The 25,186-nt window shown below is 54.0% G+C and overlaps 14 protein-coding genes and 1 non-coding gene across 15 annotated transcripts; 9 read left to right on the top strand and 6 right to left on the bottom strand.

The window, feature by feature from the left end:
* Positions 1 to 291: 291 nt before the first annotated feature.
* On the top strand, positions 292 to 1,287 carry QC764_001160 (uncharacterized protein; the record flags this gene model as incomplete). The annotated part of the gene is made up of 4 exons (XM_062939892.1): positions 292 to 389; positions 457 to 590; positions 793 to 1,253; positions 1,285 to 1,287. 4 exons carry the CDS (start codon positions 292 to 294, stop codon positions 1,285 to 1,287), a joined length of 696 nt encoding a protein of 231 aa, XP_062802415.1.
* A 133-nt stretch (positions 1,288 to 1,420) lies between these two features.
* QC764_0029700 lies at positions 1,421 to 1,501 on the bottom strand. Its single transcript has one exon. It is a non-coding gene; the product is annotated as a tRNA-Ser (tRNA).
* An 817-nt stretch (positions 1,502 to 2,318) lies between these two features.
* Positions 2,319 to 3,645, top strand: QC764_0029690 (uncharacterized protein; the record flags this gene model as incomplete). The annotated part of the gene is made up of 2 exons (XM_062940167.1): positions 2,319 to 3,269; positions 3,351 to 3,645. Exons 1-2 carry the CDS (start codon positions 3,232 to 3,234, stop codon positions 3,643 to 3,645), a joined length of 333 nt encoding a protein of 110 aa, XP_062802414.1. The 5' UTR covers positions 2,319 to 3,231.
* A 288-nt stretch (positions 3,646 to 3,933) lies between these two features.
* QC764_001150 (uncharacterized protein) lies at positions 3,934 to 7,454 on the top strand (the record flags this gene model as incomplete). Its single annotated transcript, XM_062939889.1, has 3 exons — positions 3,934 to 4,028; positions 4,101 to 5,937; positions 6,051 to 7,454. The coding sequence occupies 3 exons, from the start codon at positions 3,934 to 3,936 to the stop codon at positions 6,555 to 6,557; spliced, it is 2,439 nt and encodes an 812-aa protein (XP_062802413.1). The 3' UTR covers positions 6,558 to 7,454.
* Positions 7,455 to 7,456: 2 nt separating this feature from the next.
* On the bottom strand, positions 7,457 to 8,690 carry QC764_001140 (uncharacterized protein; the record flags this gene model as incomplete). The annotated part of the gene is made up of 3 exons (XM_062939886.1): positions 8,398 to 8,690; positions 8,112 to 8,319; positions 7,457 to 8,019 (listed from the first exon to the last, which is right to left on the bottom strand). The coding sequence occupies exons 1-3, from the start codon at positions 8,608 to 8,610 to the stop codon at positions 7,457 to 7,459; spliced, it is 984 nt and encodes a 327-aa protein (XP_062802412.1). The 5' UTR covers positions 8,611 to 8,690.
* A 95-nt stretch (positions 8,691 to 8,785) lies between these two features.
* Positions 8,786 to 11,171, top strand: QC764_001130 (uncharacterized protein). The gene is made up of 3 exons (XM_062939885.1): positions 8,786 to 10,699; positions 10,769 to 10,821; positions 10,876 to 11,171. Exons 1-3 carry the CDS (start codon positions 10,118 to 10,120, stop codon positions 11,033 to 11,035), a joined length of 795 nt encoding a protein of 264 aa, XP_062802411.1. The 5' UTR covers positions 8,786 to 10,117; the 3' UTR covers positions 11,036 to 11,171.
* A 173-nt stretch (positions 11,172 to 11,344) lies between these two features.
* Positions 11,345 to 11,911, top strand: QC764_001120 (uncharacterized protein; the record flags this gene model as incomplete). The annotated part of the gene is made up of 1 exon (XM_062939882.1): positions 11,345 to 11,911. One exon carries the CDS (start codon positions 11,345 to 11,347, stop codon positions 11,909 to 11,911), a length of 567 nt encoding a protein of 188 aa, XP_062802410.1.
* Positions 11,912 to 11,996: 85 nt separating this feature from the next.
* QC764_001110 (uncharacterized protein) lies at positions 11,997 to 13,160 on the bottom strand (the record flags this gene model as incomplete). The annotated part of the gene is made up of 1 exon (XM_062939881.1): positions 11,997 to 13,160. The coding sequence occupies one exon, from the start codon at positions 13,158 to 13,160 to the stop codon at positions 11,997 to 11,999; it is 1,164 nt and encodes a 387-aa protein (XP_062802409.1).
* On the top strand, positions 12,636 to 14,453 carry QC764_001100 (uncharacterized protein; the record flags this gene model as incomplete). Its single annotated transcript, XM_062939880.1, has 2 exons — positions 12,636 to 13,341; positions 13,406 to 14,453. Exons 1-2 carry the CDS (start codon positions 13,271 to 13,273, stop codon positions 14,451 to 14,453), a joined length of 1,119 nt encoding a protein of 372 aa, XP_062802408.1. The 5' UTR covers positions 12,636 to 13,270.
* Positions 14,454 to 14,956: 503 nt separating this feature from the next.
* On the top strand, positions 14,957 to 16,210 carry QC764_001090 (uncharacterized protein; the record flags this gene model as incomplete). Its single annotated transcript, XM_062939879.1, has 2 exons — positions 14,957 to 15,140; positions 15,201 to 16,210. The coding sequence occupies 2 exons, from the start codon at positions 14,957 to 14,959 to the stop codon at positions 16,208 to 16,210; spliced, it is 1,194 nt and encodes a 397-aa protein (XP_062802407.1).
* Positions 16,186 to 17,377, bottom strand: QC764_001080 (uncharacterized protein; the record flags this gene model as incomplete). Its single annotated transcript, XM_062939877.1, has 2 exons — positions 16,186 to 16,418; positions 16,478 to 17,377. The coding sequence occupies 2 exons, from the start codon at positions 17,375 to 17,377 to the stop codon at positions 16,362 to 16,364; spliced, it is 957 nt and encodes a 318-aa protein (XP_062802406.1). The 3' UTR covers positions 16,186 to 16,361.
* Positions 17,378 to 17,963: 586 nt separating this feature from the next.
* Positions 17,964 to 18,251, bottom strand: QC764_001075 (uncharacterized protein; the record flags this gene model as incomplete). Its single annotated transcript, XM_062939875.1, has 1 exon — positions 17,964 to 18,251. The coding sequence occupies one exon, from the start codon at positions 18,249 to 18,251 to the stop codon at positions 17,964 to 17,966; it is 288 nt and encodes a 95-aa protein (XP_062802405.1).
* A 941-nt stretch (positions 18,252 to 19,192) lies between these two features.
* QC764_001070 (uncharacterized protein) lies at positions 19,193 to 25,062 on the bottom strand (the record flags this gene model as incomplete). The annotated part of the gene is made up of 10 exons (XM_062939874.1): positions 21,568 to 25,062; positions 21,376 to 21,404; positions 21,214 to 21,303; positions 21,096 to 21,149; positions 20,635 to 21,027; positions 20,295 to 20,561; positions 19,714 to 20,217; positions 19,553 to 19,650; positions 19,386 to 19,485; positions 19,193 to 19,323 (listed from the first exon to the last, which is right to left on the bottom strand). Exons 1-10 carry the CDS (start codon positions 21,642 to 21,644, stop codon positions 19,193 to 19,195), a joined length of 1,743 nt encoding a protein of 580 aa, XP_062802402.1. The 5' UTR covers positions 21,645 to 25,062.
* Positions 22,114 to 22,640, top strand: QC764_001064 (uncharacterized protein; the record flags this gene model as incomplete). Its single annotated transcript, XM_062939872.1, has 3 exons — positions 22,114 to 22,157; positions 22,201 to 22,413; positions 22,499 to 22,640. 3 exons carry the CDS (start codon positions 22,114 to 22,116, stop codon positions 22,638 to 22,640), a joined length of 399 nt encoding a protein of 132 aa, XP_062802404.1.
* On the top strand, positions 22,950 to 25,039 carry QC764_001060 (uncharacterized protein; the record flags this gene model as incomplete). The annotated part of the gene is made up of 4 exons (XM_062939871.1): positions 22,950 to 23,199; positions 23,261 to 23,529; positions 23,593 to 24,455; positions 24,514 to 25,039. 4 exons carry the CDS (start codon positions 22,950 to 22,952, stop codon positions 24,833 to 24,835), a joined length of 1,704 nt encoding a protein of 567 aa, XP_062802403.1. The 3' UTR covers positions 24,836 to 25,039.
* Positions 25,063 to 25,186: the final 124 nt, after the last annotated feature.

The raw sequence follows: 25,186 nt of genomic DNA, 5'->3' as shown, positions 1-25,186 counted from the left end.
ACCTCCGAATGAGAAGAAATCTTTGCGCCCGGAAATATCAGTTCTACACGTCACATCTCTCTGTTGTGCATCTTTTGGCAATTTCAATTACATCTTTTGGATTTTACCTTATCTACCTGCCTTGATACATGTAGGTGATGCAGTGCACAATGGCAAAACCTGAGCCCATGGAGATGATCCACGAAACTTGTTTCAAACCGAGGACGCTGGTCATGGTTGGACCGGCAGCTGAAATCATGATGTTTTACTGTCAAGCCGAAAAACAAGACTACTCAGGACCGTGACGTGCCCATGGTTCAGCCAGGACGGTCGGCCTCCATGAAAGCTGCCATCACCAAAACGACGAGCGTCCGGATACGGAACTGGGTGAAGAGCTCCAACAGCAGCGGGTATGCAGACGACTAGTACTACCGGTCCACAGCGGAAAGTTATTTTGCTGACACGACATCACATCAGAGAGATAGTTTCTACAGGCCCACACAGTTCGTGGCCAGAGATCACGCATCTTGGCGGTGGCCGTGTCAACGACGAGCAAAATCCCATCACTGAGCCGAGCCCTATACCGCGAAGCCGAGCAGTCTCTGCGGACAGTAGGCGAATTCAGTGGCTCGACTTTTATTCGCAAGATGTGACATGCTCGCGGCTGCCATGAGCAAATCCGCCACCGAGACAAGCATCCTTGACGGGGATACGTCCTCCTGACAGGGATGCTGTCGACCTCCGTCCCCTTCCGCTTCGAATTTCGTCACTAGAACGGAAAGGCGAGCCCCCCCCCGATGCTGACACGGAAAGGCTCCAGGTGGAAGGCGCTTCCAGTTATCCCTTCTCAAAAGCAGAACGCGGACCTGTCCACTGAGTCTGCAGATGTTGAAAAGCTGATGGGAAAGATCATGCTGGACAGCCCCTCGCTGCCGACAGGGAGTAATGACAAAACTGCTACCCAGGCGCTTGATCCCAGAACCATACTCCCAAATACCGTCTATACAGCCACCCCGGTGACAGGGCTAAGAACGCCGCCACCGACACCAGATAGTGCAAGCGGCAGCTCAGCAACGGCGATTACCATCACCAGACCGATGGGCAGCGATAGCACCGAGGAACTTCCGGTTCGAAACACTCGGTACATCTCTCTCGCCCGAAATACAGTCTCCAGGAGCGCATGTGGCTCCATCGACACTACCGTGGCGAAGCACCCTTCCTCGCAGCATGGGGACTGGACATTGCTTCTCAGCAGGATCGAGAGGAAGGTGTGGGTATAGTGAAGGAGTTGATGCTGGAGGAGAGTAAGAGACGGGATAGATTTATTTTGATAGTTTATCTAACTATGCACCTGCTAGAAGCTAGGAACAGGAAACCAGTTGTGAGGCTTCAAGATGAGAAGTGAGTGCTATATGTGATCACTTTCCAAATTTGTTTGCAAGTCGCTTTGGCGGAGTGGTTAACGCGCGCCCCTGCTAAGGGCGTTCCTTCGGGAGCGTAGGTTCGAATCCTGCAGGCGACGATCTTTTTTGGACCCTTACCCTAAGGTACCCCGCTGTTCCCAACCCCCCACCAGCCCCTCGCCACCAGCCTCGTTCCAAGATCCGGGGGTGTAGGTTACCGGGTGAGCTGAAAAGGCCTCCTCGGTGGGATCTGTTATCAGCCCCCATATGTGTTTGTTGTCCTCGTCTGCAGAGTAGTAGAGCTGCGTCATCTGCTGGAGCAGATGGTTCATCTTTCGGCCAAAAGGCTCTTGTTGTTGTAAAAGTCGACAACGGGTTGGTTGTCCACCACGTTGCCTGCGCACTGGTACTTGCCCTTGAGGACGGACAGGATTTCGTCTCTTGTCGGGGTAGGACTGTCGGGGTAGGACTGCCGGGGGGTGTGGTCTCCCGCAGGTGCATGATCCCTTTGAGGTTTTAGAGCAGATGAAACTTGATTAGGCAGAGGGTCACGACGGGCGTGAGCTGGAGAAAGCAGGGGCACCCCAAGTCGACAGGCCTGGTGGCGTCGACGTTCTGGTCGTCCAGAAAGGGCTGGGAGAGGTCGGCCCAGCCAAAGCCCTTTTGGGCCGTCCTGCGCCCGCCAGTAGATGAGATCCTAAGCTTGGTCCTGGTCGAAACGGATGAACAAGCCCGGAACCGAGTCTCGAGCGCCCTGGTTATTGGGGCGATTGCGGTGGAGAATGTCGAGATACTGCTTCAGCGAGTCCTCGACTCCCTGGCGGCGCCATGAGCGGACCAGGAATTCGCCATAGAGGAACTTCGCCTGGAGATAGGGACGGAGGTGGACATGGCGCCAGAAGACACCATTGACGTTGGGGTCGTCCAATGGGAGCAGCCCCCTGCGAGCACGAATCTTGTCTCCTCGGCTTGGACCCCCTTGGGCTTGGCGCTGATTTGCTTGCAGGTGGGCTGTGGGTTGGCCAGTCGAGGGTCTGATAGCTGCGCGTGCAGTAGTAGTAGACGCTGCAGCCAGAGCAGCGCATGAGGCTGTCTGCAGACCTCGCAGTGTTTGGGTATCATTGTGGGGAAGTCCTTTTTCAGGTCTTCGTGGAAGACGATGCGGCGAGGGGCTGCCATTGCAATTGGCTGATGCAGGTCGGGAGGCGATCGAATCGAGGACGGTTGGTTTCTTTGGTGATAGGCAGATGGGCGGTGAACTGGCACACTGGGAGGTGGGAGGAAGAATTGACGGAACGAAACACGAAAGCACGCGACAACCCCGCGAAAAAAAAAAAACTAAAAATCAAAGTCAATTAAAATCGAGAGAGGTACGCAACCCAGTGGAGCCCCCAGAGCCATCAGAACCGCCACCCACGCCTATCAATGGCCAATGCCAATGGTGATGGACAACTCGAGTTCGAGCGAGCAAAGAGAGAGAGGGAGACAATGGAGACCGGCCGTTGACTTTGCCAGGGTCTGGTTGGGTCCTGATGCACCATGCACGAACCCTGCGACAACGCATCCATCGCATGCACAGCAGCAACGAAAAAGAGGGCAGAATCAATGCCCAATTGAATCCCCAAATTCCCCAGTTGCCCTGCGATCATCAGGACCAACCCTAACCCTCGCACAGACCAACCAGCAAGCCGCTGCTGATTGGCGGGCTGGACCTGGAAGAAAGACTTGGGTTGGGCACCACTCGACCTCAACCACCTGAATTGAATCGACGATATCCGTATACCTACTCCGATGACGGGACCCAGAGACTTAAAAACCCAGAAACCTAGTGCAATCGACCGATGATGAGATGAGTTCAAGTGGAAAAGGCTCCCCCCGTCAGGTGAGGTGAGGGGCACTTCAGCAAGACATTGATGATAGTTGCGCTAGCACTGCGCTGCACAGTTATGCTGATAATCAGGGCCCCAGTTTCCCCGGAATCGCGATGCCGCCGCAGCCAGCGCTCAGATGTGCAAACCTGGAAATCAGCAACATTCAAACCGGCCCAGACTGCCCAACACGGCACATGTCGTCGTGGCCCCTCAGGCTGTCTCTCTCCGTGAAACATTGGGTTCGACAGGCCACGTCGGGGACTCACATGGTTCCCAGACAGCCCTATCAAGGCGACTGGCTACACAGGGGCTCCTGGTTGGAGGGCCCGCTTCCGATTGGGGATAGGCTCGCTGACAGCTCATCAACCCACCTAGGACCGGCAATGGGTTGAGGCCCAACTCTGGCAAATGACGAGTCGAGATGCGCCGCTGCTGCACCCAGCTAGCCCTGCAGTAGCGGTAAAGGATTAAGATGGAACTCTTATGGAGTCGTCCCCGGCACGGCTCCACCGCTCAAAGACTTAAGAGATAACCCCGTCGAGTCTTTGGCGAGCAATGAAGACTGATCTCTACAACCTCGACCTCCACTTCACTGTCGAACCATCCAGTCTCATCCAGCTGCCCTCTTGACTCTCGTTGCCCTCCTCGTCGCCACCATATCCACCCTCACCAGCGAAACCATGGCCAGAAAAAAGAAGAGCGGTGCCGCCAGGAAGGGAATCGACGGCCAGCTTGCTCTCCCCAGGCACGACATGGATCCCCGTCCCGAGACTTCGTATGTTGTATATATATCTGCTATATCTTACGCTGCCTTTTCAAACAACTGATAAATAACCTGGCTAAGCAGACCATACGCAAGCCCCACCTGCACAGTTCCTTTTGCAAGCCCCTTGACGCTGCCCAAGGACATCCTCCTCAGAAGCCCCAGGCTCCACGCCGCCTATGAGGATAACCTTCCCGAGCTCCCAGAGATCTCGGATGACGTTAGCCACGTTCTTGTACATTACCTCCACACCGGCACCTACGAGACCCTCAAGCCAAAGGCTGCCGACGACCTCCCACGCCAGATTGCCGAGCTCAAGACCAGCATCCAGGCCTACGCCGCCGCGAAACACTACGATCTCCCAGACCTCATGAAGCTTGCTGAGGCCAAGATTGAAAGGTATGGCGAGGGCCTGCCCCTCCCTTCCCTGCTGGAGGTGGCCAGAGACGCCCACCCCAATCTCTGCGACAATGACGACTGGTTTTTGAATTTTTTAAGGGCAAAGATTCGTCCTCATCTCAAGGACGCCAAGGCCCTCCGAGAATCCGACCTGCTGGACCAAATCAGCAACATCCTTTCTCCCAACCGGGTGCTGCTGCGCACCGTCCTGGAAATATTCTGTGAGAGCTATGTCCCCAAGCCGCAGCCTCCACCCCCATCACAACAGGCTGCCCCACAACAGCCACAGAGCCAGCAGCAGCAGCAGCAGCAGCCTAGCACCCCCGGCAGCTCGAGGGCGACATCACCTCCCCCAGCACCGGGGACTCCCATGTCCAACATAGACCTCAGATCCAGGACCATCTCCAGGGAGGACTCATTCCCAACGCCGTCCTCCAGGAAGAGCACCAAGACAGCCGTGCCCTGGCCCTCCCAGGACGAAATGAGTGGGACTGACGGTCAGCATGATTCGCCCAACGAGGCGTTTTCTGACCCCTACCTGCCCGCCTTGCCCGTTCAGACTTCACAACAGGTGCAGGTGGAAGAGCCGCTGGCACAGTCGAAACCCGTGTTTGAGCTGGACCCCATCTCAGAGACGCCAACTGTGGTCGAGCATGAGGAGCCGGCCCGTGAGGCATTCAGAGAGGTGGTCGAGGAAATCAAGGTGAAGGCGCACGAACAAGTGCACACCGAAGACTTGGCCCATCTCGCCCCGGTGCTTGAGGAGAAGGAGAAGGAGAAGCAGCTTGAAAAGCTTGGCCCTGTTCCGACCCTCGCAAAGCAGCGCGAGCGCGCCGACTCAGGCAAGCACATCGACATGGACCCAGAGCCGGCGGGCGAGTTCAGAGCTCTCCCAGTTCTCCAGGAGGGCCCCACCTCGTCGGTCCCCATTGTGATCTCCGACAAAGTGCCTGCCCTTGAGCCCAAGATCAATCCTCGTGCGGCCTTGAGACAAGCCGATTCGGGGTTCTGGTCCGAAATCGATACTGCCTCGGAGCACGAGCAGGCCGTCGTCGGCAAGGAGGCTCTTGCTCCTGCGGTTGTCGAGGTGGAGGTACCTCTGACCCCACCTCTGCAGGAGGTTCTGCCCGTGGCCGAGATCAACGAGCTCGTCAGTGCCCCCTCCAAGGCTGGGGATGATCAGGAGCGGGACCAAAACAAGCCTTCCGTTGCTGCGCCTATCAATGATAAGGCCGAGCTCGATTCGCCCAAGGACGAGGCCAAGGATGAGGCCTCTGAACCGGCTAAAGAGGAGGCCGAGACTGCCTCCCAACCGGCCCTGTCAGCCTTGCTTCCCTCCCCTAAGCCCGCCATTGCGCTTCCTAGTAAGCTCGAGCTTCCGGCTGAAATCCTCGAGGCGGTTTCCGCCTCCGTCGCTGAAGACACCCAGGAACAAAAAGAGGAGGACAAGGAGGACCAGATGGAGAAGTCAGTCTTCCCCGCCACCCATCTCTCCCAAGAAGGGCCCTCGATTTCCAAAGAGGTACATCCCTTTTTTTCTTTTTCTTTCCGGCACTCTTCCTTTGGTGTCGTTGTCCCAACGTCACGCCACACCCGCAAGATGCTCTGGTGCTAACCCTTTGTTTTGTGATACAGCCCGAAGTCGCTGAAGCTGCGCCCGCTCCAAGAGTGGAGGTCGAGAACACCGTCACCCAAGGGACCCAGGAGGACGCCGACAAAGTTCCCGACGTTGCTGACACCGTTGGGCCCGCTGAGTCCCAAACGGCTGAGCAGAAGCCGCAGCCGGAGTCGGAGCCCGCTGCGTCGACCGTTGAGCAGCCACAGCCCGTTCCAGTCGTCGTCCCGAAGACCAGCAGAGCGAGGAGCCTCAGGAGCCTCAAGAACGGCGTCATGGGCAGGGGTTCCTCGTCGTCCCTCCACCTCACACTCGCAAGGACGCGCTCCAAGTTTTCCAGCAGCAACAAGAACCTCCCCGTCTCCGTTTCACTTCCAGCTGCCGAGTCTTCATCGGCGCCTAAGCCAGAGGCTGAAGCCCCAGCAATCAAAGGCAAATCCCAAAGTCCGGCAGTAGTTTCGGGCAGCGGCGGCGGCTGGAAGAAAAAGCTCTTCCGCTACCCGGTTCTCTTTGGTCGTGGCATGTGACTATCCTCAACCCTCTCCGCACTTTTGTCACGCCCTTCTGCGCCCACACCACCTTTGCAGGCCACGCTCTCGAGGGTTGAGGTGCAGGCACGCAGCCAGGTCACGACCGGCACCACAATCACTACCCCCACCGCAACTTCCTCCAATACTAGAGCCATCTCCTTTGTCGAATCCTCCCCTTTGCTCATAGGCCTCGCCTTCCTCTTTGGCCCTTCTGGCTCTGACGACACCCATCCAGGCGACGAGATCGACTGGACCTTCCTCACCTGCCTCACATTCCAGATCCTCTTTTTCTGGGCTTTCCTACAACACTACGTCACCCCGGCCTTGGTACTCCGCCTCCCCCGTGTTACCAGCCAGACCAAGACGCTGGTCAGGGGTTCACGGCGATGGGCCTGGATGAACAACTGGCATGTTCTGGCCTATCTAAAGTTCAAGAACATCAAAGGGACGACGAAATAGACCATTTCCCGGCAATCTAAACCAAGGCTTGGAGGCTCTGGACGCGCGCAAGGATGGGACAGAATATGATTATGATGAAAGTGTATGACATTCTCCTTTGTTATTACCCCTTTTCTTTATTTCATCTCAAGTTTTCCCTTTGCTATTTGTCAGAACGATAAATATGTGGCGCAGGCATGCATACAGATTGATATGAAATGCATGATAATGGCCACGGTAGGGATGATGGGAGGTTGGCATGGGGTTTCGGATATCTCGGGCTTTGTTTATTCTTCTTTTCTCTTTTCATGATCATTTTTGCCTATAAAACTCGCGAGATTAGATAGCATCGCATCAGTCGCATACATAGCATGGCGGAGATACTTGAACAATACTAAGCATGGTTGGCGTTTTCATTCAATATCATGTTTCCCTTGCTCACAAGCAGCTCGCACGGTTCAAGAGCTTTCTTTCCCTCCTAGATACCTGTACACCACTCTGGAGTCCAAGCCCATGCAGTCCTCGGCCGCGCTGGCAGCTGTATAGACACCCAAACCAGACACACCGAGGACATTCTTGGCACCCACCTGCCGCGCCATGGCGATTGCCAGTCCCATGTCTTTCTTCATCAGCTCCACCCTGAATCCGCCACGGTAGCCGTTGGACGAGGGTGCCTGTGGACAGACATTCGGAACAGGGTTAAACACATCACATTGCCGGTTCTGTGCCGTCCCAGACGCGAACACAGACGCAAGTATCGTGCGGTCGATACCGGCTCGCATGCCCATGTCCATGGCTTCTGAAGTGGCGATGGTGATGATGCCAGAGAGGTAGTTGTTGGACAGCTTTGCGGCTAGCCCCAGAGATGGACCACCACATGGTATGGCTTGGCTGCCCATTTTCAGTAGCAGGTCCTTAAGACAAGATAGGTTGGTGTCTGCAGGCGAACAGCCCATGAAGAAGGCTATTGTGCCTTTGACTGCCCCTATTTGCTGTACGCGTGAGAACTTCCTTGCGAGCACTCATTTGAAAAGAAGATTGGCCCTACCTAGCACGCCTCCTTGACTGGGGGTCAGCGTCTAATACCAGCATGAACGTGGGGCGCCAACTAACCAGATACCGGGCAGTCGTAGAAGAAACTGCGGGGTGCGATCTTGGAAACTTCAGACTTCACATGCAAAGAGGTTGCGGTGTCGATGGTTGAGCAGTCGATGAGTATTTTGGCACTGTGTGGACCCAGGGTGCTGGCAATACCGCTATCTGGGTCAAGATAGACGGATCTCACGTGGCTGCTTTCCGGGAGCATCGTGAATACCACAGTCTTGGGAAGCAAGCCCCCTGGTTGTCAACAACAGCAAACAAACGGAGCAAGGTGATAATGGCGTTAGATCACACTTACAGCATCCGACACAGCTGTTTTCGCACTGCTTGCTTCCCGAATGACATCTGGAAAATTGGTTTGGAGCTCCTGTGCAGGCCCATCTGCAATATCATAAGCCCGTATGACAATGCCTGGTCGAACAAGATTGGCTGCCAGGTTGGCTACCATTGGCTTGCCCATAGCGCCAAGCCCGATAAACGCTATGATGCTGTGATCTTCTGTGGATGACATGGTGGGAGATGATGCTGAGCAGGATAGCAACGCGGACGCGGAAACTGGCCGGGTGCCGACCAAGAGCAAGGCTATGCGGGGAAGATGTTGCCGGCCACCCAGGAGGGGTTGCTCTCTTTCCTATATATACCTAAGGTAGACACGTTCTGTCTGAGGTACCTACCTGCTTTGTGCACCAGTCTCCCAGTATGGCCACAGGTACAGTTTGTGTTCATGCCCTCTCTGCAGGCAATTTCTGCCTGCTGGAGGAATATTTTATCAAACCATGCCCGTCACCTGGAAGCCGAAAGATGGTTCCTTCTCTATGCTTTTTGGTACAACACACGCCATCCATGGAGAGCCACGACCAATATTCTCTTCGACTTGGGGGTAAGACGGGATCCCTCTTTATACTCGGAGCAAATTCGTCAACACATCAAAACTCGGCAGCCCATGTCTACGAACCCCGATGTGACGAAGAGTTTACAAAAGGGGGGCTTAAGGCCGAATGAAATTCACTTTGTTGTTCTGTCACACGTGTGTGCTCCAATATTATTCATCCACCATCACCCCCAGCTTGGATATCCATCTTACCTCAACCATGAGCAGGTACACTGGGACAACATTGGTTACCCGCCTGATTTTGCAAGTTCGGAATTCGTCATTGATCACGGTTCAGCCGCTGTGCTTTCCGGGACCTCTTCGGCTTCTCTTAAGGGCAGCCACTCTTTCTTCAAGGCAAATTTGCTACCTGCCGGTAGAACAATCGAGCTATCTGACCCTAATATATCTCACCAAAGTAGCAGTGAGGCCGGGAAGCACGAAATCCAGAATTTGACACCCAACTGAACCCAATGGCAGCCAATTCCGTCACTAGAGATCCCGAAAGCTATCGATGTTTTCAACGACGGCTGTCTCTATCTCGTGGATGCGCCAGGTCACTTACCAGGACATACACATCTTCTTGCTCGAACAGAGAGCGGCTGGGTTTATCTTGCCGCTGACTCCTGCCATGATCGGCGGATCTTACGCAAAGAGAAGGAGATAGGCGAGTGGACAGACGAGAATGACAGGAGTTGCTGTATTCATCATGACCGGGCGAAAGCCGAGGAGACTATTGAGATGATCAGGGGGCTGGAGGCAAAGGGGGTCGAGATCATTTTCGCACACGATGAAGAGTGGGAGAAAAGAAACCCGCTGCGGTTTTGGGGAGCCCGATCATACCCCTTCATGGCATTGAGACCATCCCGCCTTGCAGTAGTCCCCGCACCATGAAAACATGGGTATCAACAGGACTGAAATGACATCGGCTATGCAGTCTGCGTGGGAGGTGTTTAGGCGGCGGCAGTTCAGTGTCCGTTTTGTGCTCTGCCGATCCCAAAGTACCTATGAAGGGGCTCGGGACTTAGTTATTTGTCCGACCCTTGAGATAATAATTAGCTATCTTTGAACCGCGAATTTTATTCAACTTCCTTACCTTGTTCAATGTTGCGATTTTCAGGATCCAGCATACTTGATTGCCAACATCATGTCTCGCCAGGCCCAGGAACAAGCGGCTAGAGATCGCTTTAATGCACTTCTGGGGCCTGCCACTTTCCATGAGGGCTGGGAATCCCTTCTAGCCCTTTCGCCGTCCTTCTTCAACGCAAGTGTGTCTCTTGCTTCAGTCCCGAGAAAGAATCTTCACTTGTCCTCCAAGAACCAAGCTTTGATAGGCTTGGCAGTCGATAGTGCAGCAACTCACCTGTTTACTCCTGGCATCAGAACCAATGTTGCAGCCGCTTTGAAAGAGGGGGCCTCAATAGCCGAGGTTGTCGAAGTTATTGAATTGAGCAGCACGCTGGGGATTCATGCTTGTAACATTGGAGTCCCTCTGTTGGTGGAGGTGCTCAAGGAAGAGGGGCTGCATGTCGCCGAGACAACAAAAGAGTTTGATCAAAGACAGGAGAAGCTGAAGGAAGAGTTTACCACTAAAAGAGGATACTGGCATACATTTTGGGAGGACTTTCTGAGACTAGATGCAGACTTTTTCGAGTCATACCTGGAGTTCTCGGCGATGCCCTGGACTAAAGAAGTGGATGGGAAGGTAGGAGGTGCCTTGGAGCCAAAGGTTAGTACTTATCGAATGCTGAACAGGCACCCCCCTGAAGAAGTTGGTAGTGACACGCCAATACGATAGGTGAAGGAGCTAGTATACTGCGCTTTTGACTGCGCATCGACACATTTGTACAAGTAGGTCAAGTGTTAGCTTCAGGAATCTGACACCTACTAACAAGTCCTAACTAGGCCAGGTCTGAAGCTACACATCGGAAATGCTTTGGGATACGGTGCTACTCCTCATGAGATTTTGGAAGTGTTCGAGATTGCCACACTTTTGAGCTTGCACACTGCTCATGTCGCTGCACCTATCATTTTGGAGTTGAATGCGCAGAAGGGAACAATTTGAGGGTGACAGATCTGATGACGGTTGCATATTATTTCAGGTTCGGAACCGATTACCGAGTGTTTCTGCTGCTTTCCTTTTCAGCCATTGATTAGGTAGTTCTTATTGATATACCGTGAAATTTCCATGTAAAATAAATGCACGTGTGCGATACACATTTATTTTGATACTTTGTACCTTGCGGTATTACATGTCCAGGTATGAGTTTAAAATGGTGCGGTTCACTGCTGGATGACCCCCACTCGGGCATAAAAAGCAACTCCGAGTCTTGGAAAAGGACTGCACCTTCCCCCCTCACTTGAAGTTTTGATAATGCTTGCAATTTCTCGGCATCCCTTTCATTACCCTATTCATTCGTCTTGCTATCAATTCCCCTTGACTTATTGCCTCTTGCCTTTCCACCTCCAAATCTACGCCAGTATCGATTGCAAGATGTCGACCGATCCCAAGTTAGCTCCCCTCCATCGACAGCTCTTTAAAGAAGGCTTGAAGGTGCGACGCGAAGTAGTCGGAACCGAATATGTTGAAAACGCCCTGGCAAACGGATCGACCGAATTTTCCCGTCCCGGACAAGAGCTCGTCACGGAGTGGTGCTGGGGCTGGGCTTGGACACGCGATGGCTTAACGAGAAAACAGAGGTCACTACTCAATATTGGCATGCTCATGGCGTTGAACCGAGCCCCCGAACTGGCTGTGCATATTCGTGGTGCAAGAAACAACGGCTTGACTGAGGTGGAAATCAGGGAGGCCATTCTACACTGCACGACTTACTGTGGTGTGCCGGCCGGGGTGGACGCCATGAAAGTGGCCGAGAAGGTTCTGAATGAGATGGCGGATAAGGGAGAGAAAGCTAGGGAACTGGGTAACAAGGCAGTGTGATATCAAAGAGTCCAGGGGCTCAGGCCTTCAGGGGTAACAGCTCCACTTTTGTTACAGTATGGTCAAATAGGTACACGTTGCAATGTTAATCGTCCAGTGACATGTCTATCACCAGCTTGCCGCCCTTTCCCTTCTTGTACTCCAGCACAAGATCGTTTAGTTTCTTCAAGGGGTAACTCTTGATCCGTGCCTGGACATTATGCTCCGCCGCCCACATGACCATTTCCCTCAACATCCTGTTGCTCCCTACAAGACTACCTCTGATAGAAATGTCCCTAAAGACCACGTCTCGGGCAGAAATATGAAACCCATTAGCGGGAAACGAAACCAGGATGCATCTTCCGTGAGCTCGAAGTAAAGAGATGCCATAGTCCATAGCTCTTTGGCTTTCAGGCAAGACTATGACCGCATCAAGGCCCATGTTGCTCCTGTCTTGCCTTTGATCCTCTTTCCCCATCTCCTGGACAATATCCTCGGCTCGTGAAATCCTCGCATCCACGATTCTCACAGAGAGGCCCTCTTTCTGGCGCAATGTTTCCGCAATCTCCCCTGATACACGCAACGGTTCATCCGCAACATCAACACCAATCACGCCCAGTCCCATCTTGGCCGCAAACTGAAGCCCAAGATGTCCCAGCCCACCACCGCAGCCCATGATGCCCACCTTTTGTCCTCTTTCCAAACCGCAATTTTTAATGGCAGCATAAATGGTGAGCCCCGCGCACATCAAGCTTGCTCCTTGGACTGCTGAAATGCTCTCTGGCAGCGATGTGACCTGTCGACTATCAACAATCGCGAATTCTCGAAACCCACCCGGGGTCGAGATTCCGTGGTTGCCCGCCGAGGCACAGTAGACACTGTATCCCCCACCGTCCACATAAAGGTTTTTGTCGTTGTCTGGCTCGCGCGAGCATTCGAAACACTTTCCGCAGGGGCGGAATGAGCGACCTGGAACGCCGACCCGGTCACCGATCCTGTATTGAGATGAAGAGTGCTCTGGGAGGGACACCACGACGCCTGAAAACTCATGGCATCCAATGTGAGGAAATGAAGGCGGGAAGGGGGGCATTTGGCCTTGGGCCAGCACGAGGTCTGTGTGGCAGTACGATGCAGCCAGGACTCTAACGAGCATTTCATGGGGGCTATCGGCTGTGAAACTCGGAAGCGGTAGTGTGGTGAGTCGATATGGTGCGTTGAACGATGGGAGGATTTGGGCTTTCATTTCGTTGGGGAGCATAGAGGAATCCATTCTGAATTCGAGCCAGTGAAGACGACTTCACAACTTTGAGGAGAGATGAAAACGTAAGGACGCGCTCGACTTGACAGCAAATAGGTGATTCTACCTCCAACAAGTTTGGAATGCCGCTATATAGCTACAAGTCACAGCAGTACCTGTCTGTGGCTTGGTGGGGCTGCTCTGCTTCCTCGGAGTCAGTAGTGTTTTCCGTAAATTCCCCCCCAATTCCACCAGTTGCCTATCTTCTCACAGAAAAGCGAAACAAAATCTTTTGAAGCAAAACTTGACTTCCATTTTCACTTTTTAGTCTCTTCCATTATGGAGTCCTCACCAGTAACCGTCACGATCTCGGCCCTGGACGCAGGCCACCTCACACTGCCAGAGCGATTGTTCGTTACCGACGCTGACTCCGAGAAGCGTACCACTGTCCCTTCTCTCTCCTTTCTCATTCAACACTGCGCTCCTGGAAAAACAAGACCTACTCGGATGCTATTCGACCTTGGGGTAAAACGAGATATCGAAAGATACACCCCCTCTCAGCAAGCACACATTGCTGAACGACAACCTGTTATTGTATCTCCAGATTGCAGGGAGAGCCTGCTATCTGGCAGTGCCACCATCACTCCGAAAGATATCGACCTAGTGATGCTAAGTCATGTACACTGGGATCACGTTGGCACACCGTCAGACTTTTCCTCGGCCACCTTCCTCGTTGGTGCCGGCACCCTGGATCTCCTCAAAAATGGGGACGGCCCGCTCTACCCAGCTGATCTCTTCAACGACGACGAGTTGCCGTCCGATCGAACAATAGAACTACCGCCTGTTTCCCTCTCCGGGGTTGGAAGTGGTCGGCCCCAAAGGACACGGCCATCAGACTCAGCACTGGCTCGCATCGCGCCCTATTTAGATGCTGATATCTGGACCTGGAGGCCTCGATTCACCTTTTCGTCCACGTTGGACTTGTTCGGGGATGGGTCTGTCACGGTCATTGACACCCCAGGTCATCTCCATGGACATGTCAATCTGCTTTGCCAGGTTGCCAACTCAAAGTATGTTTACTTAGGAGGCGATTGCTGCCATGACCCACGTATTCTGGCCGGAGACAAGGGGATTGCAATGTATCCGGATGGAAGGGGAGGGCTGAGAAGTGTGCATGTTGACACCGGGGCTGCCGCCACCTCGCTTGACAGAATCAGAGACTTTGTTGAAAGCTGTCAACGGCCTGTTGAGACAGAAGTGGTTGTCGCTCACGACGGAGCCTGGAGGGAAAGAAACAAACACCGGTTCTGGCCGGGAAAATTGTAGCAGCCGCGAGCCATGTTTGTCGCATGTCGTACAGAAAAGAGATAGTTCGGTTGAAGATAAACACGTGAGAAGCGCATCACCAATCACAGCCATCTTGTACTATTAGCAAGCATATGTCGTCAAACTGTGGCGGTGAACTAGTTCCTGCCCGTCAATTCCGCCTACCCGGTTTTCGCTTCTCGAGCCCACGATAATTGTGCCACCTCGGAAATCTGGTGTTTGGTCTTCTTCGCGGCACAGAGCTCGATTCTATCATTCAAAACACTGCAAGGTGACGCATGAATCACCCGTTTGCTCTTGCTGCATTGCAGATGTGGGGGATATGCAGTGTCTTCTGATCCCCCTCATTCCCAGCCATACATACCATCTACATGCCGAGCAGACGGCTCTGGGCCACAGATCGGCAGTTATCTTCTGGCAATGGTTTTCCACGGAACAGGACGGGACGGATCGGGGATTTTTTTAGGAAATGTGGTTGTTTGTCAAACCACAGGTACATGTAGATGTCTATCGGAAGTCGTTGTTTCTCGTGGTGTTGGTGTCGCGTTCACGGCGACCTTTTGAGAACATCACTGAAGCCCCTCCACTCTCGGCCAGAACACCATTTAGTGTGGCGAGCAAACATCATTATTTTACCAGCATCAGGTTCTGCCATGTCATCTCCCAAGGATACGGTGGCGTTTATCGGTATGTTTATCATCCCGCTGAATGGCGTAGCCCCGAGGGGTCCTAATGAAAGCAAACCAGGTCTGGGCGTGATGGGTTATTCCATGGCCAGGAACCTTCGGGCTGGTCTGGGTTTTGACAAGACGCTCCTCATCTGTGACGTCAACACCGATGCTCTCGAGAGGTTCATGGCTGAGGTCTCAGTTTCTGGGAGAGGTCCAGTCCGGATTGTACAAAATGGATTCGAGGCAGCCAAGCAAGCTGTAAGATGCCACCGGTCGTCGTTGGCTGCATGGGTGAACGTTTCACTGATAAAAGTTGATGCCAAGGACACGGTCATCACTATGCTTCCAAACTCTTCGTCCGTTCTAGCCGTTTATCTCGATGCGTCCACTGGAATACTCCCGGCACTCCCCGAACCTTTAGACCATAACGCCTGTGGCTCAAAGCTGCTCATGGAATGTGGCACAATAGAGTCGTCAACAATTCTCACCGTCTCTCGCTCCATACCCGAGAACCGGGCAACCTTTGTGGATGCTCCTGTGTCCGGCGGTCCTATGGGGGCTCAGAACAAGTCCCTAACTTTTATGGTCGGCTGTCCACCACCACTCTCCGCCTCTGTGTTTCCCCTCGTCAAGTCTTTTCTGCGTCATATGGGTGATCCAGACGGTATCTTTCTTTGCGGAGACGTTGGAGCCGGCACGGCATTCAAAATCATCAATAATTACCTGTCAGCCATAACGTCGCTGGCTGCATCCGAAGCTTTAAACATAGGAGTTAAAGCTGGGTTAGATCCCCGGTTATTGACTCAAGTAATCAATGCCTCCGGGGGTCAGTGTTGGGTCACAAGCAAGTCAAACCCGGTACCAGGGGTTCAAGATAATGTTCCAAGCACCAGGGGATACGAAGGGGGTTTTAGGATAGAGCTTTGTGCCAAAGTGTTGGGAATGGGCTCGAAGCTGGCCCGGGATGTGGGTGCGAGAACAGTGCTGGACAGACCTACACTGAATGCGTTTAGTGAGGCGATGGAGGACGAGAGATACAAAGGGAAGGATGCCAGGGTCGTGTTCAAGTGGTTGAATGATCAATGAGCATGTCTTTCAACTTTACCTACGTAGCCCTATTTCCTACTCTTGGTAACAATTCTAGCTGAACTACCTATCTAGGTAGTTTCAAGTCAACATGTGTCTATGCTCCTCGAAAACCCCTCTCTCCTCCCCAGCCTTGATTCCTTCCATAATGTTACCACTTGAGAACCTTTTGCGGAAAGAACTCATCAATCAACTCCATGTAGTAAGGCTGTATTCCATCTTTGTTAGTAGTTTTCCTTCTGGCTGAGAAACACGGGGAAACCATACCTTCATCTTTTCCACATCCGGCTCCTCGTCCGTCTTGCTATACAAATCATAAGGATTGAACGCCTGCACCGCCCTCAACAGCACCTCGTCACCGTCAGCCATAAACTCTTTGTATGCGCCCTCGTGATGCCACGGGTAGAAGCTGTGGTACCGAATCATGGCCAACGCCTCTCTGGGCAAGACGCTTTGATCCTTGAGCACCAGGTAAAGGAACTCATCGTGCCCCCAGCTCATCATGAACTGATCGATGCCTTTCCCGGGGGTGTAGATCCCATTCTTGGTCCCATAGATGGGGTGTTCGCGGTCGGGATTCTGCCCGAACGCCTCGGCAAAGACACAATTTTCATCCCATTTGCAGCCGACAGGGAACGTGTCCCCCACGACGTCCCACTGCCCCGTCGAGCACCCTTTGAAGAACAGCATGAGCTTCCCCAGGTCGTGAACTAGCCCCGTGACTTGCATCCACCTCGGCTTCCCGTCCCTCCGAATGGCCTCGGCACTCTGCAGCAGGTGTTGGATCTGGCTCAGGTCGGTGTCGGGATCGGAATCATCAATCAGGGTGTTGAGCCGCTCCATAGCCTGCCAGATGGTCATCTCCTCCCGCTTCCTCTTGGGGTCAAAGAAGTGCGCCCTCATTCTCAGATTGTGCTCCACCGTCTGCCGGGCATGCTGCTCCGAATAAAAGTCGCGCACGCGCTCACAGGCCGTTTCATACTGGCGGAAAGAAGCCTTGTCTTTGGCCACATCAAATTTGGACTCGGAGTCGTAGGCTGTGATGGGCGACGAGAGGCCCTTGAGCTTGTTGACCTTGTCGACGGCATCAGAGATGACTTCCAGAGCCGCACCGTCAGGCAGCAGCAGAGGCGGCTGCTCGGAAGCGTAGATCGCCGAAGGGGCCATGGACCGGTGTGCTGGGCGCTGCAGCTCAAGAACCGTCTAGTGTGTGATTTGTCACCTGTAATCGCCCGGACGCTCTGTTGTGTGTGTGTGCGAACTGTGACGGGCCAGTCAGCCAGAAAACGGAACGAGGGACTTTCACAGTGTGAGCCGCCACTTACTAGCCTGGGTAGTCTTCTCTCTCGATGTGACCCGAGCTCACGAGGTCGTGATGAGCAACGCAGCAAGGCACACAGGCGAACTACTTAGCAGGCGGTCATGTGGTGTGGGCTGTGATAGCAACGACGCCCAGTGCCGACAGAGAAAGCCACTGCAATCCTTCATGGACGGAGCACACCGCATTTTATACCCCCGAACAGCCGCACCTCGATCGATCATGAGCCACTAGGCGGTAACGACGGCACCATGCCCAGCCCAGAGCGGAAAGAATGTCACTCAAGAGTCAATGGGAAATGCATGATTGCTCACCGCACAAGCCCAAACGAAGTGTCAGTCACCACCTGGGAAGGCATCTGGGAAAAAGAAGTATACCGACGAGGCTAGTGTGACGGACATGAGCAGGAGGGGTGGTACTGAGCACAGAGAAGGACTACACGAAAAAGAAAAGAAGATCAGACCATGGAGAAATTCGGTGTCGTGAACACAGGTATGTTTGCCTCGAGGGGTGTGCGTCCACAGTGTGGACGCCGGCATCTGGACTCATAATAGGGTACGGGGACATCGCCGGTGCGCCAATGTTTGCTTCGGCAGGCGGTTTGCTCCAACTCGACATTGTCTTGGTCTTTGGGGGGTATCCGGGCACCTGCATGAGCGTGTATGTGTGTAGAAGTCTCCAGGCTGGGAGGACAGGACGGATATGCACCTCGGTTTCCATCATCGAGATAAGATCTCCCCGGCCGTTCGGAAGATCCCACACCCTCCCCAAGACAGTGCCATGCGTCTCCCGTGACCGTCGTCCTGTGCCCTCTCTACCTGATAAACCCCTTCCCGCGATCCCGGGATGCGGGTACTTCCCAGCAATCCGGCACACATCGGCTGAAATTGCTCAACAGGACGTTGAGCCTTCTAGGAACAGGAAACTTACCCCGGTAGGTCAGCCGGACTCTTGGGCTCCCATCCACAGTTCGGAAGAAACATGCTAGATTGCTCGGAATCGGGCAAAACTGCGCGAGGAGGGGAGGGGAGGGGGGACGCTTGAGCAGCCAGCCTCATCACCGACCCTGGTCCCCGGTCCCTGGTCGGGAGCAGTGCTTGGACGCATGCGCCCCGCACCACCAAGTCCTAGGTAGTGGTATGGGGGGGACAAACATACACTACGCTTCCTGCAACATGCGGGCAGGCAGCATTAATAGTAGCGATGGCAAACCCGTTTCCTCTGCCCTGATTTTTGTGTCCATCACGCGCCGCGCCCCGTTTTCTTTTTCCCGCACTAGGAGGTCCACGTGATAACCGAGCTCGCCCATTCATTCGAGGTTCAGCCTCCTATGCGTAGACGTAGACGAGTTGCGGCCCGACGTTGGGTGGCACCCGCAAAAGAGCGGCGAGCTGCACCTCGAGATGAAGGCGACCAAAGTTGCCTTACACGTGCGGTAGACATGCATTAGCTTCTGGTGTTGTTGATTCACAGGCTGACCTGATCTCGTAGCTAAGTGCCGATTCCACTGACCGACACAGCAGTGACGATCGGCCTAGTTGAGAAAACCGCTCCTCCTGCCTGAACTCCAAGACACACGCAGACTGTCCATTCCCTCTTGTCCCATCCACACAGTACATTTGCCCTTATCTTGAAAGGGCCGCAGACATGTGAATTAACAAGCCTTATCGCCAGCGCCAGGCTTTCTTCATCTGTTGCTGGACCTCCAACGTGGGACGAGCATGGTCTTTCTCGGTCTGTTCGAGAATGGCCAGCATGGCAGTCTGGTCCTGGAGCCTGCTGAACAAGTGACCGACTACTCGACTGTTAGCAAGCCAGTCCTCCACAACCAAAAACAAAAGGGTTTGAAATTCTTACAGGCTGCAATTGCCATGCAGGCAGTGAACATGCTTGGAGCTATGCTCTTGTTTCCGAGCCCAATGCCACAAATTTCTCGCACCAGTGCCTGAACGTGATTCTGCCAAACAAGTGTCAGAACAGCTAGGTCATCTTTCGTCTTATAGGGTGTCCTTGACATGACCTACCGTCAGCGCTTGGGCCTCATCCATCGAGGCCATCCCATGCCTTGGCTTGTTATAGAACAGAAAGGCTGAGGCGAGAAGAAAGTGTTGCATCCCGATAACTGCGGCAACATTCGTAGTTAGCTTCAGGGACAGGAGCTCGAAACATGCGTCGTGCGCCTCACCTTGGCAGCTTCTCAGATACCAAATCTCTGGAAAGGGCTTGGTATTGTCGTTTTCTTTGACGTAGGGCACCCAAAAGTCAGATTCCTCCCTCAGCATGGCCAGCTTGTTGCTGTCTCCCCTCCCCATTCGGGCCGCCCAATGTTCATTTTCTTGGACGAGCAGCTCCCACCGGTCAGACGTGCGGTTCGCCTGGTCACCATGGCAGAAGTTCAAAACGTTGGCGCAGTGCACTACAGCTCTGTTGGCCCAGTAGTAGTCGTCTTCAATATCCTCGTATGGATCTTTGCTGGGCAGCGCGGAGACCAGGCTGAGCTTTACCGTGGCCTTTTTCATGACAGCATAATATATATCCTGCCGCAAACCCACCCAAAACGACGCGGCGGCCAATGTTCCCGGGGCGAGGCCCTTGTGACGGGAGACATAGCTGTTTGTATACCCGCGAATGCCCGTGAGATGCACGTGGCTTTTGACATCTTGTTCGTCCATCAAGAGAGTTTGGGACTCTGGAACCATGTCAGCATATCGTTGGTTCTGCTATGCCATGGTCTCTATCTCTAGATGCGCAATATTCATGACGTACCTTGCATTTCCTCCATGACTCTTAGAATGATGGCTGCAGCGAAGCAGTTCTCAGCCAACCTGGGCTCGCGGTTGACCAGCACCGCGAGACCCCCGCACTTGCTGATCTTGTTGATGTTTTCAATGCACCGGAAAGCATAGACCTGGGCCTGCTCCTCGTAATAGGATCGACAGGTATTGGCCTGATGCCGGGCAGATAACGCCAACATGGCGTCTCGCAAGATGGAAGACTTTGCAGCCCTACGGGGCACTTCAATCTGGAATGATTCTGTTCTCTGGTGTTAGCCTTTGCTTTGCACTGGCCACCAGGACGGGAATTGACAAGGTCACGGCGCACATACGGTTTGGATCGCACAGGTCGAGCCAGAGGGCCAGGTTTTCAACAAAGTGACGGATGAGATGGCCTTCGGTACCCTGTGGTAGCGGCCACTTGGAAGGCTCCTCAACGCCGAGAAGAGAGGGTTGGACCGCAAACGGCTGTTCTTCTACAGCAGACTGGTGCCCGTCTACAGCGAATCTGGTGACAATGGCAAGATCACTGGGCGAGTGTCTAGACTCGGGCGGGACTGAGGATTCCTGGGAGAGGGTAGCAGATGGCGGGGCTGTCGCTCCTCCTGGCGAGGTAAGCTCTGGCGAGGCAGCATAGTTCAACAAGTCAGTATCAAAATCTTCAGCCCCGCTTTCCGGGCTGGACTGATCATGCCCGACTGTCGTGGTCTCATCGATCCAAACATCTTTTCCAGCCGCAGCCGTCGTTAGCAACCAAGGCACTCTCTGCTAGCACCCAGAAGGACTGACATACATCGTTTTGGAAACCTGACCCACTTCTGTTTCCTTGTGAATTTAAACTTGCCATCTGCAGGCAGTCTGTCAGCCTCAGATGATGTGTGAAATAGAGTAGAGAAAGGGCAAGAACTTACTCTCGGTGTTGACACGGATCTTGAGGCCGGTTGGACGACAGGCCCGGCCTGAAGTTTGGCAGCGGCCACATGTGGGTGTTACTCGATCACCTATAGTCTGCTCGTCAATACTTGGCCGTGCATATGGGAGATGTTGCGGGCTGCTGCACTGGCCGGACTAACATTTCAGATGCTGCTCCCGACAGTTGATGCTGTTATGGTTGCGTGGGTTTGTTAGTCTGGGCAAAACAGAAGAGGGGACGGGATCGGATCAATCAGATCATATCAGATCGGATCGGATCAGATCAGATTAGATCAAATCAAACCAGATCCGTGGGCTCCAAAAAGAAGACAAGGAAAAAGGAACACACGCACCAGCCAAACTTGGCCAGACCGGGTAGGGCACCGGGAGACGAGCCGGAGGCGGAGGTGCTCGTGCTTGGAGATGCCATGCCTGCCCACAGCACTGGCGATCGGAGGCGGGACGGGACGGGAGGGTTCTGTCTGGGCTCCAGCTGTCGGTGGCCGCGAGAAAGCCGAAACTCACACCAGCAGGAGAAGCGCAAGCATGCTCGGCTCTGTGCGACGGGCGGGACGGTGGAGCCGTGGGCAGTGGAGGGTGGAGAGAGGAGATCCTGCCGGGAGGTGGAGTATGTTGCTGCTGCTGCTGCTGCTGTTGTTGTGGTTGTTGAGAATGGAATTTGTCGAGCGAGAGAAACTGCGAGAGAAGGCTGGAGAGAAGAGAAGCTTGACAATACGAGACCCGAGCTTGCACACACGCGCGGCTTGTGGTTTGTGGCTGATATCCTCACCCAGCCAGGGGAAAATGGCGCCCGATGAGATGGAATTACAGGCTTGTTGCAGCTGCCAGCAGCAGTGGCAGACTGGGGCGATAATGCAAGTAGTGGTCTGGGCAAAGAAATGGAAGATGGAAAGAACCGTGGAAGATTGATGATGGACCTAATGTAAGCAGATATGTCTGTGACAAGTAAAAAAAAAAAAAGTCAGACTGGGCTGGCTGCTGCACCTCCATCCCACCTGGCATCAGTCTGCGTTTCTCGATCGGGTCCCGAATCACGATGCGGGGAAGGGCGCCACGGCGCTCTCCATATGGCACTGCCATCTTGCATCTTCCATATTCCATCTTTCATCTCCCATCCTTCTTTCCCTTTCCCTTTGCATTCCCACGCACCGCCGCGGCCGTGACAGACGCCTACCCAGGTACACATTCACTCTATACTAGGGCCTGGAGGTATGGCACCTTACCTTGGGCATCGGGTGGACACTCGACACTAACAGAGCGCAGGTACATAGAGTCTAAAACGGCGCCCGACTGTTACCTTGGCCAAGATTGGCCCAGTCCCTCCAGGTTGAATGCCTCCCTCCAGGTACCCAACATATGTTTCAGCATGCATCTCTGTCTGGAAAAGGGCACAAGGGGCAGCTAGGAACCAGATGCTCAGATTGAATCATGGCAGGGGGCTCCAGGTTCCATGCCTATGCGAGTCTGCAACTCCATCCAGTCTATCTACCCCGCTGTAACCTGCCAAACACTCCACAGCGTCACACCTGGGCTCCTCTGCGATTGGATTGTGGATTATTTTTCCGTGGAGTTTGTGCAAAGTCGGGGGGCGATGGATGAAAATGGATCGGCAGTCAACGCGGCGAAGGCACGCGACCTTTAAAAAGTCCTTTGCTCCTTCATGTGAGCGAGCTCGTCGTTCTTTGGTAGCTCCAACTCTTCTATACCCACTACCATGGCGTCCAGTATGGCTTCGGATGACAAGCCCACGCCTTCTCAGGCCGCGGCTGGCGATGAGAAGGGTGCTGGCCATTTCACGGCGGCCGACCGTGTGATCCACGGTGCCAGGATGGCCACGGAAAAGGAACAAAACATGACGTTGCTGCAGGGAATCAAGCTGTATCCCAAGGCCATCGCCTGGAGCCTGCTCATCTCGACATGCATTGTCATGGAGGGATATGACATTTGCCTTGTCAACAACTTCTGTAGGTGCCCGCTCCGTTCATCATGCAAGGCGGCTGGCTGACCACAAGGGCTTTCCCGCAGACGCCTTTCCTCAATTCAACCAAAAGTACGGGGAACAGCTGCCCAACAGCGAGAAGTGGGAGGTGCCGGCCCCGTGGCAGGCCGGTCTCAGTAATGGCGCCATGGTTGGTGAACTGATCGGACTGCTCATCAATGGCTGGGTGTCTGAGCGGTTTGGTTACCGGTGGACCGTCATCGCATCCTTGATGGTTTTGAACGGGTGGATTGCTCTCTTTTTCACGGCGCAGAATGTTCAGACTCTCCTGGCTGCCGAGATTCTATGCGGTGTGGTAAGGTTGCCCTGGATCGCAGGAGGAGCAAGAGACGCTGACAGTTGAATGATGTGGTCGTAGCCCTGGGGCATCTTCCAGACTCTTACCATCACTTACGCCTCCGAAGTGTGCCCGGTCGCTATGAGAGGCTATCTGACAACCTACGTCAACTTTTGCTGGGGACTGGGCCAGCTCATCGGCATCGGAGTCATCATGTCCATGCTGGGCAGGCGGGACGAATGGGCCTACAGGATTCCCTACGCGCTGCAGTGGATGTGGCCGTTACCCCTCGCCGTGGGCATCTTCTTTGCGCCCGAAAGTCCCTGGTGGCTCGTTCGACAAGGCAAGTTGGACGAGGCCAAAAAGTCCCTGCTGCGTCTGACCAGTCTGAATCGGGAGGTGGACTTTGACGCCGACGAGACAGTAGACATGATGGTGCACACGACGGCTTTGGAAGAGAAGACGACGGCCGGCGCCAGCTACTGGGACTGTTTCAAGGGACATGACCTGAGACGGACAGAGATTGTCTGCATGGTGTGGGCCATCCAGAACCTGAGCGGCAACTCCTTCTCCAACTACTCGACCTACTTTCTGAAGCAAGCCGGACTGGGCGAAAGACAAGCCTACGGGTTTGCGCTCGGTCAGTATGGAATCAACATGGTGGGTGTGTTCAGCGCTTGGTTTCTGATGAGCCGTGGCATCGGTCGGCGGTCGCTCTACCTGTACGGGCTGTGCGGCTTGTTCGTCATGCTCATGGTTCTTGGCTTCCTCGGACTGGTGCCCGAAGAGCAGCGGAAGCAGGGCGCCATTGCGACGGGCAGCATCATGCTCGGATGGGCTCTCACGTATCAAAGCACGGTTGGAACTGTGTGCTACTCGCTAGTCAGCGAGATCTCGACCAGACGGCTGCAGATAAAAACTGTTGCCCTTGGCCGTGTTCTCTAGTGAGTAACCCCCGGTGCAAGCTTTCACGCACACTTGTCTCATACTGACGAATGACAGCATTATCGTGGGAATCATCACTGGGGTGCTCACCCCATACATGCTGAACCCAGGGGCCTGGGACTGGGCCAACTACGCCGGTTTTTTCTGGGGTGGATCGTGTTTCCTATGCATCATCTACACATACTTCCGGGTACCAGAGCCAACCGGACGCTCCTTTGCCGAGCTGGACCTTCTCTTCCAGAAGGGAGTCAGCGCCCGCATGTTTTCCTCCACCAAGGTGGACGTCTTTGAGGACGAAATCAACGACGGGCTTGTTAATAGAATCCAAGCCCAGAGGGGGCCAGATGATGCCAAAGTAACTGGGGGGAAGGCGGCATAGTCGTCTTGATTTATGTGAGAAGGGCGTGCTTTGTTGATGGTGTGATGCCTTATGAGTGACGGAGGGAAGGGTTGTACTGACAGCCCGTACACCAACGACTAAGGAAGTTGACGGAAACAGGCGGGGTGGCTGCCAGATACGGATCTACACACACTAGTTTTATGTGTATATAATATATAGTAGTAATGTTTTAAGTTCATGAGTTTTTCTTATGTCCGGAAGAGCAGGGCGCTGAGGAAGCATTAGGGTATGACGTATTTCGGGGCTCTCCCTTTGAAGGTTTTGACGCAGGACCTGCCAGGCCATTTTTGGTACATTATGCCCATTATGTATGCGTCGAGGGCCCAATGA

This window comes from Podospora pseudoanserina, chromosome 2 (assembly GCF_035222485.1).
Source record: "Podospora pseudoanserina strain CBS 124.78 chromosome 2, whole genome shotgun sequence".
NCBI classification, from domain to species: Eukaryota; Fungi; Ascomycota; class Sordariomycetes; order Sordariales; family Podosporaceae; genus Podospora; species Podospora pseudoanserina.
Note: the sequence above shows the minus strand (reverse complement) of the source record. Positions and strands in the feature narration are given on the sequence as shown.